Raw genomic sequence first — 24,362 nt, forward strand, 5'->3', positions numbered from 1 at the left:
CCTGGACCGTAACATCTTGCGTGGCTTGGGCATCTATAGATGATCTTGCATCTACGCGGCAGGAGGCAACAAACTCCCATCATAAATTCCCTCATCAGGCGTAACCGTGTACGTTGGTCTCTCCTCTGGTTTCAGGGATTCAGGGTCGATATAGCGACATGTGAGCGCAAAACGCAGTTTGCCGGATGGATCAACAGCATGCTATTAGTCGTTAGCTAAGCATCCCCTGCAGTATATTACCCTATCCGAATACGAAGTATATAAATCGGCTTACTTCATAGAACTCTTGTATACCCACACCATGCATAATAACAATGTCGCCATGTCCCAGAGTCATCGTAATTGCGTCTGGTGCCTTTCCTGACTTTTTCACCAAGCCCAGCTGTTGCGGAAGATCTTTGATCTTTTTCTTGTATGCATCGCGGTTGGTCATTTTGAGTGATTGGATACTATCGTAAGCGGCTTTGCGTGCATCATAATGTCTGCTGCCAGGTAGTGGGGTAGCCTCTGTGTAGTTCCCGGTCTTCGAAATGCCATGATAGTGCTTGGCTTTCAAGCGGAGTTTCATGGTAGCCGGAGCGCCTAGAGAGAGCGTAGCAATTGTAGGGCCAAGACCGAATTCGCCATCGTCGTGGTAATCAATAGCCTGTTTTTCAAAATATCCAAGGGCCAGAACCTCGTTGAACTCCTTGTGGTCTTCTTTTGTAATATGTCGAGCTGCCCAGTTGAGGCGTGAGCGAGTACTCTTAATCGCGTCCGCCGCGCCATCAAAGCTTCTGCTAGAAGTTGCCGCAATGAACTTATACGGCATACCGTAATTCACTAGGAAATGCTGTGTCAACATCTGCCCTTTTAGCATTGCTGTTTGCAAAGGTCTTCTCCGCAGTCCGATATCCGTCCCTTGCAACTCCACAAACATGTCGTCTGGGCCGCCAGCTTCCTCATTCACAGTCCTATTTGCGATAAGATGAGCAACGAAACCATCTATACCTGGAATCTCAAAATAGTTGATCCGGTAATTGTGAGCAAAGTCTAGCCTCATTTTGATCAAAGGTAAACACTTGTCCCTGGAAAATGCATAATTCGAGGATAACGGATAATAAGGGTCATGGAGTAAGTTCGGTGTGATAAGAGTGTGAGTAAGGCTGTACTTGAACCCGCAATTGGCATTGCCACATTCCCAACCTATCCAGGACTCTCTTGAATTGCAACGCCCACATCGAGGACAAACAAATCCTTTCCAAGCAGCGTAAGAAACATCTTGGCCGATGGTGGGCATTGAATTAATTTTCATTAACTCCGGACGAAGTTCATAGGGCTCACTGGAATGCGGCCATTGGGTATGTTGCTTCATGAACCTCGGATCGTATAGCAGACATGCTTCCTGTGGCTCAGAGCCATTCTCAAGCTTCCAGAAAAGCAAGCAATCGGGTTGCAAACACATCCATCCCTGAATATATACCTGTAAGCTCTCTTTACTGCAGCCACAGCACTGCTTACTGATTGCTGGAGAAAGGTCTCCAAGGCCCACTGGTTCGTACATCTGTTGAGGAGCCCACCAGCAACCATCATATGGCCTCAACTTCTCAAACCGGTATCGGATAATTTTCTTGTCCTGTGACTTCTCGAACCAGACATGTGTCGGTTTGAACCAATCCAGAACACAGTACGGGTGCGGGGGCCGAGATGGCGATGTTGGGTTGTTTTCTCCTACAATCATTACGACTGGATTGAAATGGAAAATGCTATTTCGGACGCTGGAAACCTGGCTCCCTTCTGTCTGGTCTTTTTCCATTACCATATCGCCAGTGGCTTTGTCCTTAGACAACCCACCACCAGCACGAGATATGATAATATTCGCGTCCATATAGTCTCGCTCGTGGCTTTCTTTGTCGTACATGAACCCGCGAGCGAAACCGCCGGTGCAGTACCCGCCTCCTTGGTATGATCGGAAATAGGGAACCGTTTCACATAGCGCTTGACGGCCATCGGCCCAAACGGATGGCTGACCTGAAGGCGCGGGCTTTGGGAGAAGTGCTGCCGCAGTGGTGAGCTGCTCGGCGAGGTCGGTGAGCCGTCTCTCATCGTCACTGATCGCGGCATTATGCAAGTATACAGCATTATATTCTACCGTCTTCGGAAGGGCTTGGTGTGCCGGCCATCTCTGTGACACCAGAGTGCTGGTAGAAGTATCATCGACGACGCGAATATCAGGGGGATTTGGGAATGATGTTTCGACGACTTCCATTTGAGGGTGTTCCCTTAGCTGGTCCGGTGCAATTTCTCCGGTACCCGTTTGCGACGGGTATAATGGCAAGGTGGTACTACGAAGACGTTCTTGACTAGGTAGCGGCGTATGGCCCGTACCATTGCCTGGCTTATTATTCTGGCCCGTGGGGCCGAGAGAGATAGAGCCATCTTCAGGCCGGGAATGAACGTGTGTTTGGTCATCAGTAGAGCTCGCCAAAGGAGCGAATCTCGTTGTGCAAGTGGTACCACACTCTTGTTGCGGCTGTTTCGCCTCCACGGTATTCAGTGAATCAGGCTCAGCAAATATAGTATTAACTAACTGTGGTGCGCTCTTTCGGCGTGTTGACTTTTGGCCAGAACATCCCGGGCTCTTTGCAGGGGAACGAGAGGTGATTTTGCGGCGTGATCCAGTAACCGCCGCAGTCTTTGTTCGTGATACAGCAATCAGCCCAAGTGACTTATTGGCAAGTACCTCTGCTGTCGGCTTCCTCGCACGACCACCTAAAGGAGTAGGACTGGAGATTCCGACTCCCTGTGTACTAGGTTTTGCGGATTTCTGAGCTGATGTGGGAGGTATCAAGAATTTGGCCGTATTTTTTGCCTTCCTATGTGGCTTGTGTTCTCCATCTCTTGCATCTGTATCAGTCTTCAGACGCTTCTCAAGGCGTGCCTCAGGCCAATCACTAATGTCGGATGCGGGAGAGCTCAATGGGGAATCTGGTGCGTCCAAGGAATTTCTCGGTGAGTTAAAGACACTCGATAGTTGCGTAGGCAGGGTGTCTGATGCGACTCTCTTCTTTTTTATGTCTGGGGTGGTAGGGCGTAGTATTGTCGAGAGTTGGCCATCGGTTGTTGATCTAGTACGGCCAGAGCCAACTACAGATGTCGGTGTGATAATTTGGGTTGGTAGACCGCTGTAATCAAGCGAGCGACGTATTGCTATGCGCATGGAGGACATGACACGTAACAGATGAACACAATTATCCCTCAATCTGGACGTCAGGAGGGATGTCCGTTGAGGAAATCTGAGACTTAGATGACCCTGCTGCTACAAGTGAGAGCAATGCAGATAGCGAGTCGGAGAACGAGAGACAAAGGCACATGAAATTTCTCAGAGCAAAAGCGATGTGGTGAGATGTTGGGGGCATGAATTGACCACACATATGAATCAATTCTACTGGAGGTCAGATAAGCTAAAGCGCCCGGTATGGTGTCATGTGAAACGAATTCGGGAAGAAGTGAGTGATGCGTGTGATAATGCTGTCTAGTAGAAGTCTGGTGATGTATTATATAGACTTTCTTGACTCCGATACAATGGTTACCTTGGAGTGAGACGATTAATAGCCGGCAAAGTAAATCGGTAATGGGGATGGGATAATAAACTACTTCTCGCAGAACTATCATTTCTATTAATGCTAATGCTAGTCATCGCAAAAGCGCTTCGTCCGGATATTGAGACGCTCCTTTAGGTGAATGAGCCCAAGTGAAGTGCGAGGTTGGGCCGGTTCCTCGGTCATTATAAAGGCTCCGAATCATATAAGTTTCGCTCCGAATACAACTGGGTACTATTGGCTATGCTCACTTAAATATTTCTTCTTTATAAGCAATGAAATTTCATAGCTGAAAGAGATAACCTGAGGGACTTATATAGTGTATTAATACTGGAGAGCTTTCTATTAAGTGATCTATACACTGGCAAAATAACAATTGGGCATCCCGATTGGTTCTATTGGGCTGGACCTTATCGATAACTGTAGGACGAATTGTACCGTTCAACGAGCGAGGACCTTGAAGTAAGCGCGAGCTAGTTCTTGAAAACCTACGCAACTCGTTTTACATCATGGACAAATATCTGGAGGTTATGCCCTTGTTAGTCCCTGTAATGTGACTGCGTCGTTCCTACATCTTTTGAGCGATCTTGTGATCCTCCTAAACTCCGAGAGTTGCAGGATGGGCCCTATACGATGGTTGAGGGATATTTGCAGGTTTGGAGCCAGATACGTAAGGGAGTCTGATTTCATGGTGGCGGTGAGGGGTTTACTATTCTGAAACTTGGCCGCAATCGTTAAAAATAATGAAAATCACGACGCCGATTTCTCTATAACTTCACTGTCCATTTCTGCGTACTTGAGAGTTCTCAATTCTATTCCCAACTTTCAACGGCTTCTTATTTGAGATAAGCCACGGGAAGCTGCAAAATTCCGAATCCGTACACATGTCTCGGGTACAACGCCATAATCGACCTGTCACCCTATGAGGTTAAAGAGCTTCATATCACTTATCAGGGTTTTAGTGCGGCGGGCTTCCTTCTCTATCCGCTCGAGTAGGCGCGTCTTGGCCCCATTTTGATATTCAGTTAAAGTCTCCCAGTTGCCACTAACAATTTTTGGAGCGATGGCTGCTGTGCTAGCATTGGAGTCTTCCACAAGGGTTTCAAGATCTTTCACGCTTTCGTAGATCCGTTCCTCCGCGGCGCGCTGAATTCTCAGCAGGGAGAAGAGTTCCTGCTCCCGGACCACTCTATCGGGCATAAATTCTTCCAGCTTTCTTAGGTCCAAAACGTCATCAATATGCAGCAGAAGTCAGCAAGTATTTATTTCAGTGTACACAGCGAATTTCATACCATTATGGAGTTCAGAAAACAATTCCATCCCTTGTTCCATTCGTTTAAAAGATGCAATAATGCCACTTGAAATATGGCAATACCAATAAACTGTTCACATATGTTGAGCTCAATTCGGCGACGGCCCTCCAGATCATTCAGACAAGTTGTAGGATGATCACTCAGCATTACCATTGAATAACAGGCAAAATTCGAATCCAGACTGGTATTGGTGGCAACTGCTATCCGGCGTTCAATGAAGGAGATCTCATGTCCCTTTTCGAACGAAAAAATTTGACCCTGTTGCCGGCAGATGAGTAGCCCCTCAGACCGATCTTGGGGAGTCCGGGGCGATGCGACCTTGTCGGGGACCGAGAAATAGCGGAGATGAAATTGGATATGACAAATACGTTTGCCCAAGCAACGCCATCTTGTCCAGTTCGTGCTCGGCCAGATGACTGCGTAACGCTGGGCAAAGACCATGGCGCAGTAACCAACCTCTTCAGGTTCAAGATCATGACCCAGCGTGGCTTGGCAGAGAACGAATGCCAGAACGGCGAAACACATGGAGGGTTCTGTTGGAGAAACACACCTGTTTACCGTTACTAAATATATCTAGGACTTTCATGTCAAACGTCGGCCTACCAAATTCTGCCGTATATCTCCTTCCCTAATACTAATTGGGGAACAACAGGGATGGAGTTCGGAAACCAACGATCTATCAGCTTTGGAAGGCCAATATCGTGGTAATATGACTCGATCAAGTGTATCACGGTTCCTTGAAGGGATCCCATCTCATATTCGTGGTCTCCTCCGAATCTCTTGGGCCATCTTCCTCTAATATATCCCGCTATTTCCCGGGAAAATTTGTCCCAGGCATCCTCTCCAGAAGGTTCATCCGACTGACACTCTACGTAGTGCAAGTTTCCTCGTCCATCAGGTTTCTGGAGGACCAGCCGAGTAGGGCTGAAAAGGTTTGTGATGGAGGGATCGGATGGATCTGACACCTCAGACGTCTAATTTCGGGGCGTGTGTCAACACGTCAAAGAACACGATTCGTAGTGCGTTGAGCTTCCCCTCAGCCGGGCATTGCGCGCGCCAGAAGTTTTTGGGTGTGGTGGTAATGCGGTCTGTTCCATCTGATGTTGAAGTCGAACTCAGATTCCGCCGCCGGGCGATGGCAACGTTAACAAAAAATGCCGACATGGCCCTTGAGCAGTCTGAAACCAGAAGAATACTATCGAGGGCCTAATTTCAGATTAAACCAGTTTGAGCAGCCGCGAAAATATGGCAGAGGATAAGTCATATTGTTGCTGCACGTCAAACTTGCGACCACCGCCATTCTGCAAGCTCAGACGTGTCCATCCACTGGGGTAAGTTAAACATCCACTCATAGATCATAACCGCGAGTTTCCACATATCTGCATATGTCAAAGCAAATGGGAGCAGTTGATAGTTGGGGCGTAATGATGAGTTGGCATCGTCCAGAAGGTGTCGAGAGCCCTCGTATCATTGGTTGCCTGGCACGGCTTCCATGAGCCCACCGACGACAGACACGGCACCGAACACTCCACGACACAACCCGGGTAAGCTACAGAGGCATTGGACACGTGAGTTGCCGTAATTGAGCTGTGGAACTTCGGGTAGTTACAACTTCGACGGTCCGACACTTGGCTAGATGAATGGGCCACACGATCGACGAATGCTTCCAAACTTTGGGAAGTTGGGTCTACTCAATTAATTACACTTCAATAATGCCAGAAGGAGAGTTTAGGAGCTTTATTCTGATGTCGTTAGGTTCAGGTTCGAAAGTGATACTCAACTGCATTGATAGCTTCGAATCGGATTTTGGGTTGCTGGTGACGCTTACAATATTCCCGCACACATATGAAGGGAAGTGTCCTTAAGCTCTTTAGTGTTCTTCTAGATATCACTTTGTTTGCTACTGAAGGCGCTGAACTGCGTGCACATTTTGGAAATGCAGCTGACAAAGTTATCTCTATCCCAGACCTTCTACCGAGGTTCAGCCGCGCACAACTTGTCAATGGCCGAATGTATATTAAGGCGTTAGTTGGTGGTTGATTGATGGATGAATTTTTTGTATGGCAACTCTAGCCTGAAGTTCAATCGCACGCTACGCCGCTTTGGGTTTCACCTTTGTTAGAAGTACTTTGCAACTAAATGTGTAGAGTAACTTTTATAGCTTTCTTGATAAATGCCTTTACTTAGCTAAGGCTTTATTGTAATTCTCCGTAACCTTATAATACCCGAGTCCCTTCGCGGGGGTGTGGCTAGAACGAGTAGGAAATCTGGCTGGGAACGATTTAAAGATCCGGGCCCTAGCACCCGTTTGGACAAAAAATTACGAAAGCAATTTGCTAAACCTTGCGCTATTGGGTGTCCATTTGATCAGTTGCAAAGCCCCGGATCGTCAATGCAACCGGTCCATTTTCCTTCTTTTTCGACACGCCCAGGATAGCTGCTCGTCATAATGTTGATAACCGAAGAAATTGAGCAATTTAGCTTGCATCGGCCCGACAACAGGAAGCCTCGGCACCCAATGGCATAAGGAAAATAAAGGGGGACGGCCAAGAGCAACATCTTATTAGGCTTTCTCCTCATTGCTCAACTATAAACTTCACATCTCCATCCACTGTTCTCGGTTATTATTCTCCCTGTCTCCGCCTTAGTACCCAAACGTCTTGATAGCCAGCTCTAGTAAATACCTCCTACATACTTGAAATTAAAGCTGTCAGCTCTCGCAAAGCGAAGATTACCATCAACCAACAGAATACTCTTCTGCCATGCCTTTCCACCCACCACCATGGGTCCCAAAGCTTCCTTTCGACCCTCCCGACTCAATTCCAATTTCCGATTTTATGTTTGATGAGAATTATGGTCGATATCCTTTGGGATACTCTAGAGCGCCATTCACTTGTGGTCTCTCTGGCAAGGAATACTCAGCTCTCGAGGTTAAAGAACGAATAGATTACCTTGCGCGGGGACTCGCTAAGGAATTTGGGTGGCATCCAAATCAGGGTTCAGAGTGGGACAAAGTTATTGGCGTATTCAGTGTCAATACGGTAAAATGGTCCAGCAACTGTGCGCTTTATCTCACTCTAGCTGATGCGCTTTGCAGCTGGATACTGTTACCTTAGCATGGGCCACACATCGCCTCGGTGGTATCCAAACACCAGCCAATGCCGCCTATTCCGCCAAAGAGCTCGAATACCAGCTGAAGGATTCCGGCGCCAAATGCCTGTTCACCTGTCTTCCCCTACTCAAGACGTCTCTTGAAGCCGCACAGAATGTCGGAATACCTAAGAATCGCATATACATTCTCGAAGTTCCGAAAGAATTAACAGGCGGACAAGGAAGTCCTAGCGGATTTAAGACAGTGGATGACTTTATCCAAGAAGGTTCCAAGCTCCCACGTCTGGCACCATTGAATTGGCCGAGAGGAGAGGGTGCAAGACGAACAGCGTTTCTATGCTACTCGAGTGGGACGTCCGGCTTACCCGTATGGTTCTCTTAGGTATTCCCAATTGATCATTGACTGATAAATAACAGAAAGGCGTCATGATCTCGCATAAGAATGTCATTGCTAATACTCTACAAATATATACATACGAAAAGCCTTATCGAGATACAATGAAAGAGCCGGGAAGTCAGGTCGACTATGCTGAAAACGCTCTAGGTCTTCTCCCTATGAGCCATATCTATGGACTAGTCGTCATCTGCCATGCAAGCATCTATCGAGGTGACGGCGTTATAGTACTCCCGAAATTTGAGTTTCAAGCGTTGTTGGCAGCCATACAGCATTTCAAAATCAACACACTGTACTTGGTAAGGAACCTTGCGTGGTATTTGTCTCGAGATTGATGACTAACATGACCAAAAATAGGAGTACTATGGATAAGTATGACTTGAGCAGTGTCCGAAGTGTATACACCGGTGCTGCACCACTTGGAAAAGAGACCGCGGATGGTTTACAAAAGATCATTCCCAGCTGGGCCATCCGGCAAGGCTACGGTAAATGAATTTTTAATGTCAATCTGCAATATAGCGGAAATTGGGAACAGCCAGTACTGAGACTGTTATTAGGCTTGACAGAGACTTGCACAGTGGTATGTTCCACAAGCAATGATGATGTCTGGTTCGGCTCTTCCGGATCTCTTATACCAGGTATCGAATGCAAGCTTGTTAGCACAGAGGGAGCAGAAATCGAAGGCTATGATCAGCCGGGCGAGCTCCTCGTAAAATCGCCTGGTGTAGCTCTTGGTTACCTTAACAACGACAAGGCAAACAGAAAGACCTTCCAAGATGGCTATATGCGCACGGGGGATGAGGCGGTAATCCGAAGAGCCCCCTCGGGTAATGAGCATGTCTTCATAGTAGACCGGATAAAAGAGCTTATCAAAGTGAAGGTCAGTATTGCATACACCTTTTCTCGATACCGCGTTAACTATGAGCTAGGGCCACCAAGTCGCACCTGCAGAGCTTGAAGCACATCTTCTTACCCATCCGGCTGTTAACGACTGCGCGGTCATCCAAGTCCCTGATGAGAAGTCAGGAGAAGTGCCAAAGGCTTTTGTTGTCAAGTCGCCTTCTGTGGGTCTGGAAGAAAGCGACCGAATGCTTGCGCGGCAGATCCAGAAGCATATAGAGGAACACAAGGCACGATACAAGTGGATCACCGGCGGGATAGAGTTTATCGATGCTATTCCGAAGAGTCCAAGCGGCAAAATCCTGAGACGGTTCCTCAGAGATAGGGAAAAGGAATCACGAAGGAAGAAGGGGGCGAGGTTGTAAATATTAGTTGAAACGTAGGGGAAGAGCTTGGTTAACTGGAGGCGAGTTGGAGGCGAGTTTTTGGGTGATGATACCCGCAGCGTACATAGAATTAAGAAATAGAAGCAAATTCAACGATAAACTTGTTGTACCTTGCAGAAGATACCTGTCACGAATCGACATTATGAGCAGGTTGTGCAGTAGGTCGCTAGCCTGCCGATGACGTTCGGCGACTTCAGAGCTCCGAATGCGAGGGGCACTTTCAGAAAAATGGTTGCTCAGCGAGATGAATTTCTAAGCACATTCCAAAATCACCGCCTTCTGTGCCCATTCCTTCTCCAATAAATAGAGCTTTCGAGTGTAAGTTGCACGCTCCCTCTCATCTCTTTACGTTACTCACCATTTCTCTTAGACCCGCCCCAAACTTTCCCACAATGTCCGCCCACCAGCCCCACCAAGAAGAACATGAGCTCGGTGGTGAAGACGATGCAGCAATGCTCGACCCAGCCGAAGCTGGCGAGGAAATACCCGACGACGAAGATGCTCCCATGGAGTCTGATAATGACGAAGATCCCTCCGCCACCCTCGAAGAAATCCAGCTACAGAACGACAGCGTAGCCCACTTCGACGGCCACAAAGACAGCATATTCTGCATATCGCAGCACCCGGTCCACCCCGAAATCATAGCCACGGGTGGAGGCGATGACCTCGGGTATATAATAGATAGCACTCCACCAGAAACGCCTGTGCTGCCAGCAAGCTATCAGAGCAATCCGCAGCCACAGGAGCGCGAGAGCTTGAAAGCGATTTACAAATTGGAGGGGCATACAGATTCACTCAATGCGATCACTTTCACATTACCCAAAGGGCAGTATGTGGTCTCGGCGGGCCTTGACGGGAGATTAAGAGCATGGCAGGGTGAGCCAACGGGACGACGGTGGAAATTCCTAGCCGAAGCACAAGAGGTGGAAGAGATTAATTGGCTGGCGCCGTGTCCGCACCCCAGCTATCCAAACACAATAGCATTGGGAGCCAACGATGGTTCGGTGTGGATATACACAGTCAACGCTGCCGACACCTCTTCGCCCCTCACCATTGTCCAGGCGTTCTACCTACACACGGAAAGCTGCACAGCAGGATGTTGGACGCCGGATGGCAAACTCCTAGCTACGGTCTCGGAAGACTCAAGCCTCTATGTGTGGGATGTATTTGGTGAGGCAGCAGCGGCTGGTCTTGCGGAGGCTCAAGGAAGCCAGAGCGTAGTAGGATTAACAGGCCTGGATGAACGATTTAGAGTGGATGGCGGCCTCTACAGTGTTGCGGTAGCACCTAATGGAGCTTTTGCTGCTGTTGGGGGTCGAGAAGGCAATATACGCATAGTAGGGCTCCCGAGGATAGGGGCAGAACCGTCGTCAGTAGCAGGTGGGAAGGGTACAAGCGCTAAAAGCAAGGTAGGAGGCAGCAAGAAAGCAGGAGGGCCAAAAGCGGCTTCATCATCTGCAAGTGGTCAAGCTGGGCAAATTCTCGCCTCTTTACAGGCTGGGACGGACAATGTAGAGACGATATCGTTCTCGCAGCCCCCCTTGACTCTTATGGCAGCCGGAAACGTCGATGGCTCCATTACCCTTCTCGATACAGCACACCGCTTCGCTGCTAGACGGAATATACCCGGTGCTCATGAGGATGATCAGGGTGAACAAGCCGTTGTCAAAGTCGAGTTTGTCACGAATACAAGAACTGGCGGCTGGCTACTCACTTCATGTGGTTATGACGGTGTGGTGAGGAGATGGGATGCAAGAGGAGGCACTGCGGCGGCAGCGAAAGGCCTCGTTGGCGAATGGAGAGGACATAGGGGTGGTGGTGAAGGTGGCGGAATAATGGGCTTTGTTCAAGGCGATGGAAAATATATCACCACCGCGGGTGATGAGTAAGTCCACTCTTCTCAGCAATAGCTCTGGGGAAGTAAAAAGCTAATTCAGTACACAGTGGAATTTCGTTGGTCTTCTCCACTCCCGTAGTATAGGCACAACCGTAAATAATTCGCCATGCCGTCAAACTCACAGTACTCACATTATTACCTCGTGACAACTAGACCTAGCTAAAAGCTAGCTATTCGTTCTGCGTAGCTATTTACAGCATGGCAGCCGGATTGAAGCGTTATTAGCCATATTCTGAACCAGGGAATTCACTTAATTCTAGCAGTTGAATCCCAATCTTACAGTAGGTTATTACCTTACACCTACAACACTCTACTCAATCTGCCCTAAAAGCAACCAAACCTCCCTCACCATGCGACTATTCACAGAGAGCCTTGCGACCATTACGGTGCTCTTTGTCCCTCTCCCCTCTATGGTTGCGGCACCGATACTCTTAAACGGAGCTAGCTTTGGCGTTCACACACACCCTATTTCAGCAATTTATCCCAACGTCAACCTTGCATCGGGAACCCCAACATTCTCGTCAGTGGCTGCTAGTTCATCTACACCTAGAAACATCCTGCCCATTCTAGTCACAGTTGATACCAATGGGCTGTTGAGACCTAAGAATACGGTGCCGGGCGGTCCAGCCACTGAATCGAATCATCTATGGGATGCAATACAGGCCGTTGAGCAACTCATTGGCATGCCGGATCCACCAGAGCTTACCTGAATCAGCCAAAATGACGGCCCGATCCACACTACGCCGATGCTACCGGGAACCTCTCCACTAAGTCAAGTGGTCATACCAGGACTTACACCGGCAGAAAAGATGAAGCACGGCCTTAACTAAGTCTATAATTTGCCTGCCGCTCCGCCAGGTTTTACGATAGTAAAAATGCTAGTGACTATTGAGGGAAAAGGCTTGTTCCCGCCACCGATCAGCATCTCGCACGGCGCATCAAGCCCCAGATTTACCAAACGCAACCTTACATCCGAAGAGACAGCATATGCCGAAGTTATATTACAGGATGTGCAGAAACCATTACTTTATTCTGTTCCAGCAAGAAACCCTAAGTGCAGCGGAGTCTGTCTTGGCTAGCCCAAGGTCAAAAGATTCGCTTAGGTACCTTTATGACGTCTGCTATGATGAAAAGGAAACTCAGTAGAAAAGGGATCCTACTAGAACGTCGAGCGTAATCCGTTGGCGGTTAGTATGACTTCAAGTAGACGACCTAGTAACCTCCGCAGGGCGTCGGCTAGATAATGACATGTGATGTCGAGTACCAACACGTCCTCCAAGGGACACAATTCGGCTGTGCTCTATGCAATATATCCCTCTGTAAAGAAGGACCTTGCTGGCAGGGGCGCCTTAACCTAATTACGGCACGATAGAGTCAATTATATACAAGTTTAAGCTTTACTATAATGATTTAGAGCCTTGATTCGTTGATCAAATCCACAGCTTCATTTCGCCAAGACTTGATTCAATCTAGAGACTCTAGTTGGTTCGCTTGCGTGTACGCCTTTCTCAACGGCGCATGGGATAATAGCCGTATAGTACGTAGTAGTGGTATTAAAGCGTCTTACTATAGGGTTCCTGATCTAGTCTCAGACTATAGCCTTAAACTTATCTTATAGTAAAGGACCTTTATTTTTAGTACCTAGCCGGTAATAAACTAGTTAGGCGATTAACTTTTCATTTATAAGACCTTTAATAGCGTAGCGCTTGCGTCACTTATAGTTATAGTTAGCGTTATTAACTTTAAATTAGTTATTAACTAATTCTATTATATCCTAAGTTAACTAAAAGAAAAGGTAGCTAACTATTATAGGACGAGGGTAGTGGCTATAGAACGTATATATTTAAGGAGTCTATAAGACATTACGCGATTGATTGTAAGGGTCGAGGGCGTAAGGAGGTAATATACCTACGCGTAGCTAATATAAGTTGTATATAAGGTATACGTAAGAGTACGGGGCTCTCTTATAGAGGCCCCTATAGTAGGGTTCTATAACACTACCCCCCCTCCTATAGAGGTGGAGCTCCGGTAACGCTATAGTTACTATATATATATAAAAGGGATATTTAAGGTATAGAGAAGAAAAAATAGGGTATTGCTAAAGGCTTATAATAACGTTATATAATAAGGCTTAGTACCTAAGAATCTAACTAATTAGATAACTTTAACCGCCGGTTAAAGTTCCTAGACATCTTAATAATTTTCTAGTTATATAATCGCACTTTACTATTACGCAACGGCAGTCTACGGCAATTTAATGGCAATTTGCCCTTACGTAGTAATATATAACGGTTTAACTCTATAAGGGCTCCTATAGAGGATTAGGTATAAAATCTCTACTTAGGCCTAGTTTCTATAGGTTCGCGTAATAAAAATCGCTAATTAGATCCTGTGCATTTTTAAAGTCTTCCTATAGTTACTATTCTGGCTAATCTATATCGAATCCTATATAGATAGCTCTATAGTAGAGCCGCTATCCTCTACCTTTATATATATAACCATACTAAGGTAGTTAGCCCGTAACCCTTTTAGGCGGCCGACTTTATAGGCTATAACCTTATTCTTAAATACCCTTAGCTTATAGAAGTAGATCTTAAGATACGCTTTAAGATAGGAGCCTTTAAATAGTAGAATAATAGGGAATTAGAAAGGCGTATATTACTAATAAGCTTAAAAGATATTCTAGAGGATATAGCTCTAGGTAAAATAGTATATACTTTATACCTAAAGGAGTATTAGATCTAACCCCTATTTTATAATAAGACGGATATAAAGCCTAGTATAGGTAATAACCCCTCTATAATAGAGACCCTATAGGGAACTACTAGATAGGTTATAGAGACACTATAGGGAGGCGGCAATCTTAAAGATCTTATAAGATACTTCTACCGCTATAGGTTACTCTGGCTTAAGCAATACGTAAAAAGTATACTATAATATCTTAAACGCTGCGTTAAAGAATTCCCTACCCTCTACTAGCTACTATATGTAATAGTTTAACGTATAGTGGTAATTATATATAAGTAACTACTATAACGTATAACGCTACCCGTAAATATCCTAAGGGAGCTTTAGGACCTATCTAATAATAACGCGGAGGATAAACGTAACCCTAATCTGTTAAATATCCTATTAGGTCTAAGGGACTTACTAAGGGTATTTTTAGGTAAGTAAGCTAAAGTCCTTTTATAGAACTTAGAATATAATTATATAATTAATCTAGAAGAAGGTAAACAGCCGCTAAACCTCCCTATTTATAACCTCTCTTATAAAGAGCTTAAAATTCTATAGAAGTACCTTAATAGCTTACTAAAAAAGGGGTAGATCTGGCTTAATAAGTTGTCCATAAGTATACTAATCCTCTTTATTCCTAAACTAGATAGAACTATAAGGCTATATATAGACTACTATAGTCTTAATAAGATTATAATTAAGAACTATTACTGTTGGTGTTACAGGGTAACTTACTAATGCTACTCGAGTAGACACAGTGAATGTTGGTTGTAAAGCTTGTTGTTTAGAATTAGGGGGTGGGTGAGGAACTTAAGGTTCCTCACTACGCTAGTGCCGCGGCGACACGTGACGACACGTGACGACTGCTTGCCTTATTCCCGACACTGGCAACTCTTCTTTTGTAGTTGCCATCTATATACACTTATAGATTGCTACTATATAAAGATATAAAGCTAAGGAGAAGAAGAAGGACGTTGGGGGTTAACGCGAATATAAAGGGGCCGCCAAGGCGCTAGTAGTAAGCGAGCTAATAGCGATTTTCCATCCCGGGGATGGAAAATCCTAATTGGTTGGCGGAAGTTAGGGTCGGTAGAATATGGCAGAATTTGGCAGGTAACGCGCCCCTACGCTGTTATACTTGCCCAAAGTCCTAGGTAGAAAACTGTATTATTAAAATAGGGTTGCGGAGCTAGCGGAGCGTAACTGGATAAGGCTAGCTCGAGCAAATGGGGACGATAGTTGACTAATAGGAATGCTCTTGAATTGCCTCTGTCATCGCATCTGCCGGGTTGTCTTGGCCATTAATCCATCGAATCCCAAATAGTTCTTGATGCTCCACAAGGACCTCCACGAGGACCTCTGCGAGAACCTCCACGAGAACCTCCACNAGGACCTCCGCGAGGACCTCCGCAAGGACCTCCACGAGGACCTTCGCGAGGACCTCCACGANAACCTCCANGACGACCTCCGCGAGGACCTCTACGAGAACCTCCGCGAGGACCTCCACGAGGACCTCCATGAGGACCTTCGCGAGGACCTCCATGAGGACCTTCGTGAGGACCTCCACGAGAACCTCCACGACGACCTCGCGGTCGACATTGATCGTACCCTCTGCCGTATTCCAATTCCCCGCTAAACTTCTTCTCCTGATCTTGCTGTGGCAGAGTTTGGAGGTTGTTGGATCGCGAAGCAAGGGGATCTTGCGCTTGCTCTTAAGGGGCAGTAGTTAAAGTTATAGGTTGAATTGGTGGATACTGGGGAGCTAAAGATAGAGGTGGAGGTGATGGATACGGAACTAAAGATGGAGGTAGAGGTGATAGATACGGAACTAAAGACGGAGGTAGGAGTGATGAATGCGGAACTAAAGACGGAGGTGGAAGCGATGGATACTGGGAAACTAAAGATAGAGGTAGAAGCGTCTCTGGTGGTGTATTGCTTAGATTCCCTCGTAAGTTAAGCTTCTTTTAGTGCTTGATCTCTTGTAGATTCCATTATAGGCTGAGCTTCTTTTAGTGCTTAATCTCTTATAGAGTCCATTCGTGCTCTTCTTTTGCGTTAATAACATACTCCTAAATATTATCTCTAATAATGCCCCCATCTATAGGGACAAATACTCTATTCTCCTGAAGGAAGTTACGGAAGTCTTATACGATAACCTTCTTCGCGAGAGCCTATATTTCCTTTATCCATCTAACGAAGTCCTCCTTTATGCAATACTATAGCATATTATTAACGTATTTGCTGTCCTTATAGTATGCTATGCGGTATAATAAGAATTTATTTAGCTCCTTTTGCTTAGCGGTTGTAAAGTTAGTTATAGGTCTATTCTATATCTTTGGGTTAATATCTTTCTTATACTTCTTTGGATAGGTTAACGCTATAATAATAGTTATTCGATGTGTAGAGAGAGTCGAGAATATAGGGATAGCGTGCTGGTAGGACTTTGAGAGTCTGGCAGAGCTAAAATTGTTATAGGGTAAGGGCGCGCTAGTAACTGCCTTAGATGCTGATAGAGTATAAGGGCTAGAGAGCGCGTTATTAATATAATTTCGATGTGGCAGGGCCGCTAGAAACGTGGCAGAGTGTTAAGAGTATTATTTTTAACGCGTTTCGGACGTTAACTTAGGACCTTAGGTTTAGTAATACTTCTGACCTAAAGTACTTAACTAAATCTTTATAAACGTGGTTGTTCTGTATAATAGACGCAACTTGGTATCTCCTAGTACTTAGTGATACTTCTGTTACTAGTTTTCCGTAAGTTTAAGGTAGCATAGTATCGCTGGGATCTATTCCATATGAGCGCATATAGTACCCCTATACGAAACTATCTCTTCTATTGAAAACCTTGCTGTTCTGTAGTTAACTGTGTATTTAACCACTAATTAGTGTTAGTGTTACAGGGTAACTCACTAATGCTACTTGAGTAGACATAGTGAATGTTGGTTGTAAAGCTTGTTGTTTAGAATTAGGGGGTGGGTGAGGAACTTAAGGTTCCTCACCACGCTAGTGCCGCGGCGACATGTGACGACACGTGATGACCGCTTGCCTCATTCCCGACAATTACCTACTACTACTAGTTAGTAAAATACTAGATTAACTATTTAGGGCGAAGATCTTTATAAAGCTAGATCTATAAGACGCCTATTATAGGCTCCGTATTAAAGAAGGGGATAAGTAAAAAACTACTTTTAAGACCTAATACGGCTACTTTAAGTATCTAGTAATGCCTTTTAGGCTAGCTAATACGCCTATAATATTCTAATTATACATTTATAGGGCCCTAGGGGGACTAGTTAACTATATATACGTTATCTATCTAGATAATATACTAATCTACTTAGAAGATAAGGATTAGTATAAGTAATACGTCTATAAAGTGCTAGAATGTTTAGATAATTAGGGCCTCTACGCTAAGGCGTTAAAGTATATCTTTAATACTAAGTAGGTCAAGTTCCTAGGTTATATTATAACACCTATAGGCGTAGTTATAGACCTAGTATAGGTGTAGATAATTTAAGAGTAGCTAGAGCTAGAGAGCTACTAGGATATTTAAGTATTCCTAGGCTTTACTAATTTCTATAGGCGCTTTATTTATAACTACTTAGATATTACCTAATACCTATTTAACTATATTATAGAAGCTTCCTAAAACCTAGCCTAAGAAGTAAAAGGCTTAAAGGTAGGAAGAAAGAAAACTAAAAAGGGACTAACTAAATAGTATAAACTATAGTTATAGCCTAGAAAGGTTTAAGAGGCTTTTTAAAAATTACGCGTAAAGTTTATAGAAGCTCTATTACTACAGCATTTTAACCTAGATTAGCTATTAATAATAATTACTAATATATTAAATTTTGCCCTTATTAATATCCTACTATATCCTAATAGTTATCTAAACGCTACCTAGCTCTACTAGAGACTAGTAATATTCTATAATAGAAAATTCTAGGGGCCTAAAATTAGGTATTATACCTATAATAAGAAACTGCTAGCTATAGTTAACTACTTTAAATAGTAATAATATTACCTTAAGCACGTAAGCTATACTACTTATATACTCTTAGATTATTATAATCTACGCTACTTTATAACTATAAAGGAGCTTATACCTTAATAAGCTAGATAGGTAGAAGAGCTTACGCGATTTAATTTTAAGATTAAATATAAACTAGGGGAAAGTAACTCTACTAATAAACCATTATAACGGCCAAACTATACTAAAGGCTTTAAAATAGGAGAAGGAACATAGATAATAGATATCTTACTCCCTATATTATAGAATAAGCTCTAGGTATAAAATGCTTAAATATCTATAGCTCTATATACTAAGTCTTAGACGGTATAAACCCTATTAGCTTCTATTAATATTTTAGTTAGTATTTAATCCGTTACTAATAAGGGTCTAAATATACCTAAATAGGATATCCCTAATATAAGTTTAGAACCTAGTAATACGCTACCTCTAATTGCTAAGCTATCCCCTTAAACTAATAGCGAAGCTATAGAGTAATTAGAACTTAGAGCCCTATAATAACTAAAGGACTTTAGCCTTATAGCGGCCTTCCTAATATACACGTACTAAGAAGTTATAAGATCTATAGTACTATCTAGTCTTATACTTAGAGTAGTATAAGATAAAATAGCTTTTACCTAGGAACTATGTAAAAGATTAATAGATCTTATCTATAAGGTGTAATAGAGGGACGCCTTCTATACTATCTTTAATATAGAAGTAGACTAGAAATATAATAAAAAGGAAGCTATAAGGCGCTAAAATTAGGAACTAGACCTAATAGGCCTACTGCGTAGAAATGGTAAGGTTTAGGTGCTATATAAAGTAAATCTATAACAGAAGATCCTTATAAGGAATTATAATAATCCTCTAGGTAGCTACTATAGTTAAGCTAAGATAGTAGAATTACTATAATATAAATACTATTAGCTAAAGCTTAAGTAGGAAGTAAAGGAGTATATTAGCTACTATAAGAAGTATTAAGTATATAAAATCCAAAGGTATAAGCTATAGGGTTTACTTAAATTAGTTCCCCCTACTAGTAAGCTATAGCAATATTACGCCATAGACTTTATTATAGATCTCCCGCTATCTAAGGATAAGTAAGGATAAATATACAATTCGGTCCTTGTATTTATTAATAGGGTTTTAAAATATATCTAATACCTTCCCGTTAATAAGATAACTAATATATAAGCGCTTATAAACCTAATTAAAGAGAAATGCTTTCTTAAAGTAGATTAGCTATACTCTATTATTACTAATAGGGGTAGCATCTTTATAAGCTAATACTAGTTAGATCTATACTTTTATTTAAAGATAAACTACTATTATAGTACGGCTTTCTACCTATAGATAGATAGGTAAATAAAGCGCTAGAACTAGGAACTAGAGTCTTATCTATAAATATATTTAAACTACTAGCAAGATAACTAGTACGAACTACTTCTATACGCGGAATACGCTTATAACTTAAAGTAGTATTCGTTATATTAGTATATACTAATCTAGATTACCTATAGTATCCAACTATTAGGGTTTAATAGTATTAGGGTTTTTTAGATAATGCGAATAAGCGAGTATAAAATATTCTTTATCTAATAGAAAATGCATAAAATATCGCAATCGATAAGGATAAAAGTGCCCTATGCGGAGCTTTTCTACCCTAACTAGGTAGAATAGGACTTAATTCTAGTAGAATTCGGCAGAATTTAGTAGACTTAGCAGAATTTAGCAGATATTGCAGGTATTACAGATATTACAGATATTGCGGATATTACGGTACCTTTCCCCCTTAACTATATAATAGCTAAAGGTCCTTAAAATCAGACTCTACACCTATATGTAGTAAGGCCTACAAACCTACTAGTCTTTAGACTTAGCAGAGCTAACGTAGAGACGTCGCATAGTTGTGGGTAGGAGGGTGGTGGTAGTTAAAATGTTGTGGGGGGTAGTGAAAAGTTTTTACATAGGATGGTGAGATTTCGAAAACCACTACTAATGGTACCCCCTTTATAGTAGATAACTGCTATACTCCTATTTAACCCTATATAATCCTTATAGATATAAGATAAAATCTAAACGTCCCCTAACCCCTAATAGAAAGTATTAATAACCTCTTATATTAACGAATAAATAAATATAAATAAACAAACGAGCAAATATATGGCCCCTCCTAACCCTTAAGGCGATCGCCCGCGGAGTATACGGTTACTTACTATTAACTACTAAATACTACCTAGCAGCCTAGATAATACCGTACGGTTTTCCTATCTCCTTTTAAGGAGTGGTAACCCTTAGTAAGGGCCTAGCAATTAGGGCCTAGATATAAAAGATACCTAGGCATATATACACACGTCCCACTCGCCTTTTAGTATAGTAGTAGTTTATAAATAAATCCCCCTTATACCTTTAATAGGCATAGCGTATATAGTAATAGTTAATAGGAGATAGTATATAGGGGACGGTTAAAATATAGGAAACAATAATAAGACACAGCGATTAATCGGCAAGGCCTAGCTAGGACGTAGTGAACCCTAGCTTAGGATAAGCTATAGAGAAGGAAGTAGTGGTTCCTAAGGAGTTTAAGACATCTAAGGAGGATAGGACGTAGCTATAGGCCTATAGGGCCGCTGCTATGGACGGACATGGTAAATTGGGGTTTTTTTATCCTACTAAGATAGCTTATAGGGTTTTTCCTCCCCTAACCTAACTGTAGGGGTTTTCTTCCTGTAAATACATAAGTTTTCCCCCTACGATGGAGTAGTCTGCGTAGGCTAGTAGGATCCGTATTAGACGTTAATTAAAGAATTATTATTATTATATAATAGCTAAATACTTAGAGAAAATCCACCTATTTTTCTTATAGTTCTTCTCTAATACTAATTCTTTAAAATACTCTATTTTCTTAAGAGTTTAGGATCTATCTATATTCTCTCCTATAATACTATATAACGTCCTTCTAAAAAGACTCTTTCTAGCTTATTACTTATTACTAGAATTAAGAGAATTTTAATTACTATAAGCAAGAGCCATAGCTAGCGCTTTTATTACTATTCTTAAGACTACTACTAAAGTATAGTTGTTAAAATCTTATATAGCGTCTTAGAGATAAAGTCCTTATACTTATCTTAACTTTTTGGTTAAAATATTATACTATTAAGATCCTTAGTAATCTTATTAAACTTATTAAGGTCTTAAGCTAGAGCTAGCCTTTTATATAACGATATACTTCTAGGTATAAAACTCCTATTCTAATATCTTTCCTAAAGCTCTTTAACGCCGTTAAGTATAGGCTTATACTACTCCTTCTTCTAAACCTACTTAATATATTTTATATAACGGGCTAGATAAAGAATAAGTATAGCGGCGTAAAGGGGCAAGTTATCTATTTTATGGTAATATCTATTAAGGGTATTCTAAGTATTTTTAATATGTTTAAAGAACTCCTTATTAGATATATACTCTTCTATTATATAATATTAGCTAAATTAAGAAATAGAAAGGGGAGATAAACTAACCTAGGATTTATTAAGGTGCTTAATTATAATATCTATTATAAAAAGTATATTCTTAAGCGTTACTTTATATCCCTAATATTTTAGGGTTACCTAGTAGAATATCTAAAGAAAACTTTTTATTATATAAAGCGCCTCCTAGTCCTTTAGACTAAGATAGTCCTTTTTAAGTATATTAAGGTTATACTTAGTATACGTATTAATAGTAGACTCTTTCTAAATTACTACGTTAAGTATAAAATACTAGCTATTCTATCTTATATAATTATTAAGTAGAATTCTTCTCCCTATAAGACTTTTAAACTCCCTTATATAACTAGCTAAGCTATCCCTTCGCACGTTGGTTTGCGTCCTACGGTATTAATAAGGGCCTAGCTAATAAGAGGCACGCGTTGGACGCCTGTGTGTATAGCTAAGCACGATGTTCTACGGCTTGGCGCCAGGTGTAGGACTCTAACGTGCGAAGGGATAGATATATATAGTAATATTATAAAGCTTTCTAAGTACGCCAAGTTTCTAAAATATATTACTTTTCTCTTTCTCCTCTTTTAGATCTAACTCTTTTCCTTTTACCTTATCTATTTTATATAACTTAATATTATTAAGACTATCCACCCGCCTTTATTATTACCTAACAGCTTGGACCTGCCGCACGCGGTATATGTCCTCCTTTGTGTTACAAAGGACCTAGGTTGGGGCCCTAGGAAAAGACACCTAGCACCGATTACTGTCCCGTTGTTTTGGTTTTAAAAAAGGTCATACAGGACTGGATATAAATGCATTATGTGGGAGGGCAGTGGATCATACTAGAAGGTATAATAATAAGATTGGATTATGCTGCAAGTAGGGAAGCTGCAAGTAGCATATATGTATGCATATAGGGCGGAGTAGGGGAAGGGCAGGTATACAATTCCACATAGGCAACAACAGATAGGGAAAGTGGTTCAAAAGGCAGACAGGGCAAGACAGGCATTCGAGACACCTTACTTAGGGGTCTCTGAGCAGTAACCTGACGGTGTTTTTCCCCCCGTTGATGTAGTACGAATGCTATCTGGAAGTATTACCTCTCACGTTTCCCTCGGGGGTTTTTTGTTCACCCAAAAAATGGGTTTTTCTCAGTGTGTATATTGAGTTTTTACTATAGGAATTAGTCTGCGTGGACCCATTAGGGGGACCGGGTCGGACGGTAAATTGAATTTATTATTATTAAGACTAATTAAGTTTTTAAAGAGGAAAGCCTATACGGTAAGATTAAGAATATAACCCTAATAGCGGATCCGTTAGTAGATAGGATTCTATTTAATTCCTTCTTCTTAAAGAAGCTAGTTACTTATTATATAATAAAGCTTATTATTTATAGTATAGTTATTAGATATAACGGCACCCAGCTTTTACATAATTCTATAGTCCTTAAGCACTAGAAGGAGAGTATTTTATTACTTATCTCTATTATAAAAGGCTACCGTACAGAGGCTAAGAAGAGCGTTTATAAGCTTTTCCTGGCTATTAGTGAAATAGCCGCAAATTATAAGGAGAAGGTAATTATTTAAAGAGGTCTAGATATTAATAGAGAGATAAATACTTATTAGTCTAGACTATAGCCTCTTTTATATAATTATAACGGCGCTAGGGCATTGCCCCTACGACGTCTATATGCAGCCTAGTTAGGGGCTTACTTAGAGACTTAGCTCGTGTATATAGACCTTTCCTCAACCTTCTTCTACTCCTTAGCTTAGTATCTTTATAATATAGCATTCTACAAGCTTCGGTTTAGAGGCATTTATATAAGCCGTAACAATAATATCCTTTTATAATAGCTATAAGTTATAAATCTTTTTTACTAACTGCTAAATAGGCTATAGTTATATAGCTATCTACTTTAGGATTAATTAACTATAGAAGAATATAGAACTCTAGCTACTTAACTATCTAAAATAGTAAGTTTTATATAATAATTAACGTAATAAGGGCCTTATTAATAACTTCCTTATTTAGGACTATTTAGAGTACTTTTAAATCTAGCTCTTCTATCTTATCCCAAGACAATACTTTAAGGTAAAGGTCTTTTAATTAATCCTACATTACTTCTTTTATATAACTAGTTTTAGGCTTAACTATAATACTATACTTTAATACTAAGTAGTTTTATAAGTTAGAAGTTAGAAGTTAACTATATAGTATATAACTCTATATAGTGTTTATAATAGAATAAAAGATAGGCCTTTTTATTTTATATGGGCTTATTACTACCTAGTAGATAGGTATACTCCTATATTAAAAGAGCTAAGTAACCTCTTATATTTTTTAGTCGCCACTATTTATACACCCCCTACCTCATTTGGTTTAGATGCTTCCTCATTAAGTTAGATGCATCCTTATTAAGTTAGAATATTACATACGTTTAACTTATTTGCGCCTGCATCACGAAAATCAAAGTGCGAGTCCGTAGTACAGCTAGTATTTCGCTTAAATGCTAAGAGCCCTACGAGTAGATCTGTTGACGCGATTGGCAATTATAGA

At 42.1% G+C, this 24,362-nt stretch overlaps 6 protein-coding genes across 6 annotated transcripts; 2 read left to right on the forward strand and 4 right to left on the reverse strand.

Moving 5' to 3' along the window:
• Window positions 1-72: 72 nt before the first annotated feature.
• Window positions 73-2,077, reverse strand: K441DRAFT_505704 (uncharacterized protein; the record flags this gene model as incomplete). Its single annotated transcript, XM_067642046.1, has 2 exons — window positions 73-201; window positions 275-2,077. Coding segments are annotated over 2 exons (1,932 nt in total), but the record flags the coding sequence as incomplete, so codon positions are not given.
• A 2,282-nt stretch (window positions 2,078-4,359) lies between these two features.
• Window positions 4,360-4,854, reverse strand: K441DRAFT_278069 (uncharacterized protein). The gene has a single exon (XM_067640915.1). It carries the CDS (start codon window positions 4,779-4,781, stop codon window positions 4,497-4,499), a length of 285 nt encoding a protein of 94 aa, XP_067498969.1. The 5' UTR covers window positions 4,782-4,854; the 3' UTR covers window positions 4,360-4,496.
• Window positions 4,855-4,867: 13 nt separating this feature from the next.
• K441DRAFT_699811 (uncharacterized protein) lies at window positions 4,868-5,419 on the reverse strand (the record flags this gene model as incomplete). Its single annotated transcript, XM_067653193.1, has 1 exon — window positions 4,868-5,419. One exon carries the CDS (start codon window positions 5,417-5,419, stop codon window positions 4,868-4,870), a length of 552 nt encoding a protein of 183 aa, XP_067498970.1.
• A 2,237-nt stretch (window positions 5,420-7,656) lies between these two features.
• K441DRAFT_690005 (acetyl-CoA synthetase-like protein) lies at window positions 7,657-11,666 on the forward strand (the record flags this gene model as incomplete). Its single annotated transcript, XM_067652351.1, has 8 exons — window positions 7,657-7,935; window positions 7,992-8,372; window positions 8,423-8,715; window positions 8,757-8,884; window positions 8,957-9,279; window positions 9,329-9,660; window positions 10,056-11,570; window positions 11,630-11,666. 8 exons carry the CDS (start codon window positions 7,657-7,659, stop codon window positions 11,664-11,666), a joined length of 3,288 nt encoding a protein of 1,095 aa, XP_067498971.1.
• A 266-nt stretch (window positions 11,667-11,932) lies between these two features.
• K441DRAFT_681083 (uncharacterized protein) lies at window positions 11,933-12,292 on the forward strand (the record flags this gene model as incomplete). The annotated part of the gene is made up of 1 exon (XM_067651430.1): window positions 11,933-12,292. One exon carries the CDS (start codon window positions 11,933-11,935, stop codon window positions 12,290-12,292), a length of 360 nt encoding a protein of 119 aa, XP_067498972.1.
• Window positions 12,293-16,241: 3,949 nt separating this feature from the next.
• Window positions 16,242-16,497, reverse strand: K441DRAFT_667581 (uncharacterized protein). Its single transcript, XM_067649866.1, has one exon. The coding sequence runs from the start codon at window positions 16,411-16,413 to the stop codon at window positions 16,252-16,254; it is 162 nt and encodes a 53-aa protein (XP_067498973.1). The 5' UTR covers window positions 16,414-16,497; the 3' UTR covers window positions 16,242-16,251.
• Window positions 16,498-24,362: the final 7,865 nt, after the last annotated feature.

This window comes from Cenococcum geophilum (assembly GCF_001692895.1).
Source record: "Cenococcum geophilum 1.58 unplaced genomic scaffold K441scaffold_56, whole genome shotgun sequence".
NCBI classification, from domain to species: domain Eukaryota; kingdom Fungi; phylum Ascomycota; class Dothideomycetes; order Gloniales; family Gloniaceae; genus Cenococcum; species Cenococcum geophilum.

Excerpts from the sequence above, each read along its gene's own strand:
- K441DRAFT_278069 (XM_067640915.1), bottom strand. The coding sequence starts at position 4,781 with ATGCCCGATAGAGTGGTCCGGGAGCAGGAACTCTTCTCCCTGCTGAGA.
- K441DRAFT_667581 (XM_067649866.1), bottom strand. The coding sequence starts at position 16,413 with ATGGGGGCATTATTAGAGATAATATTTAGGAGTATGTTATTAACGCAA.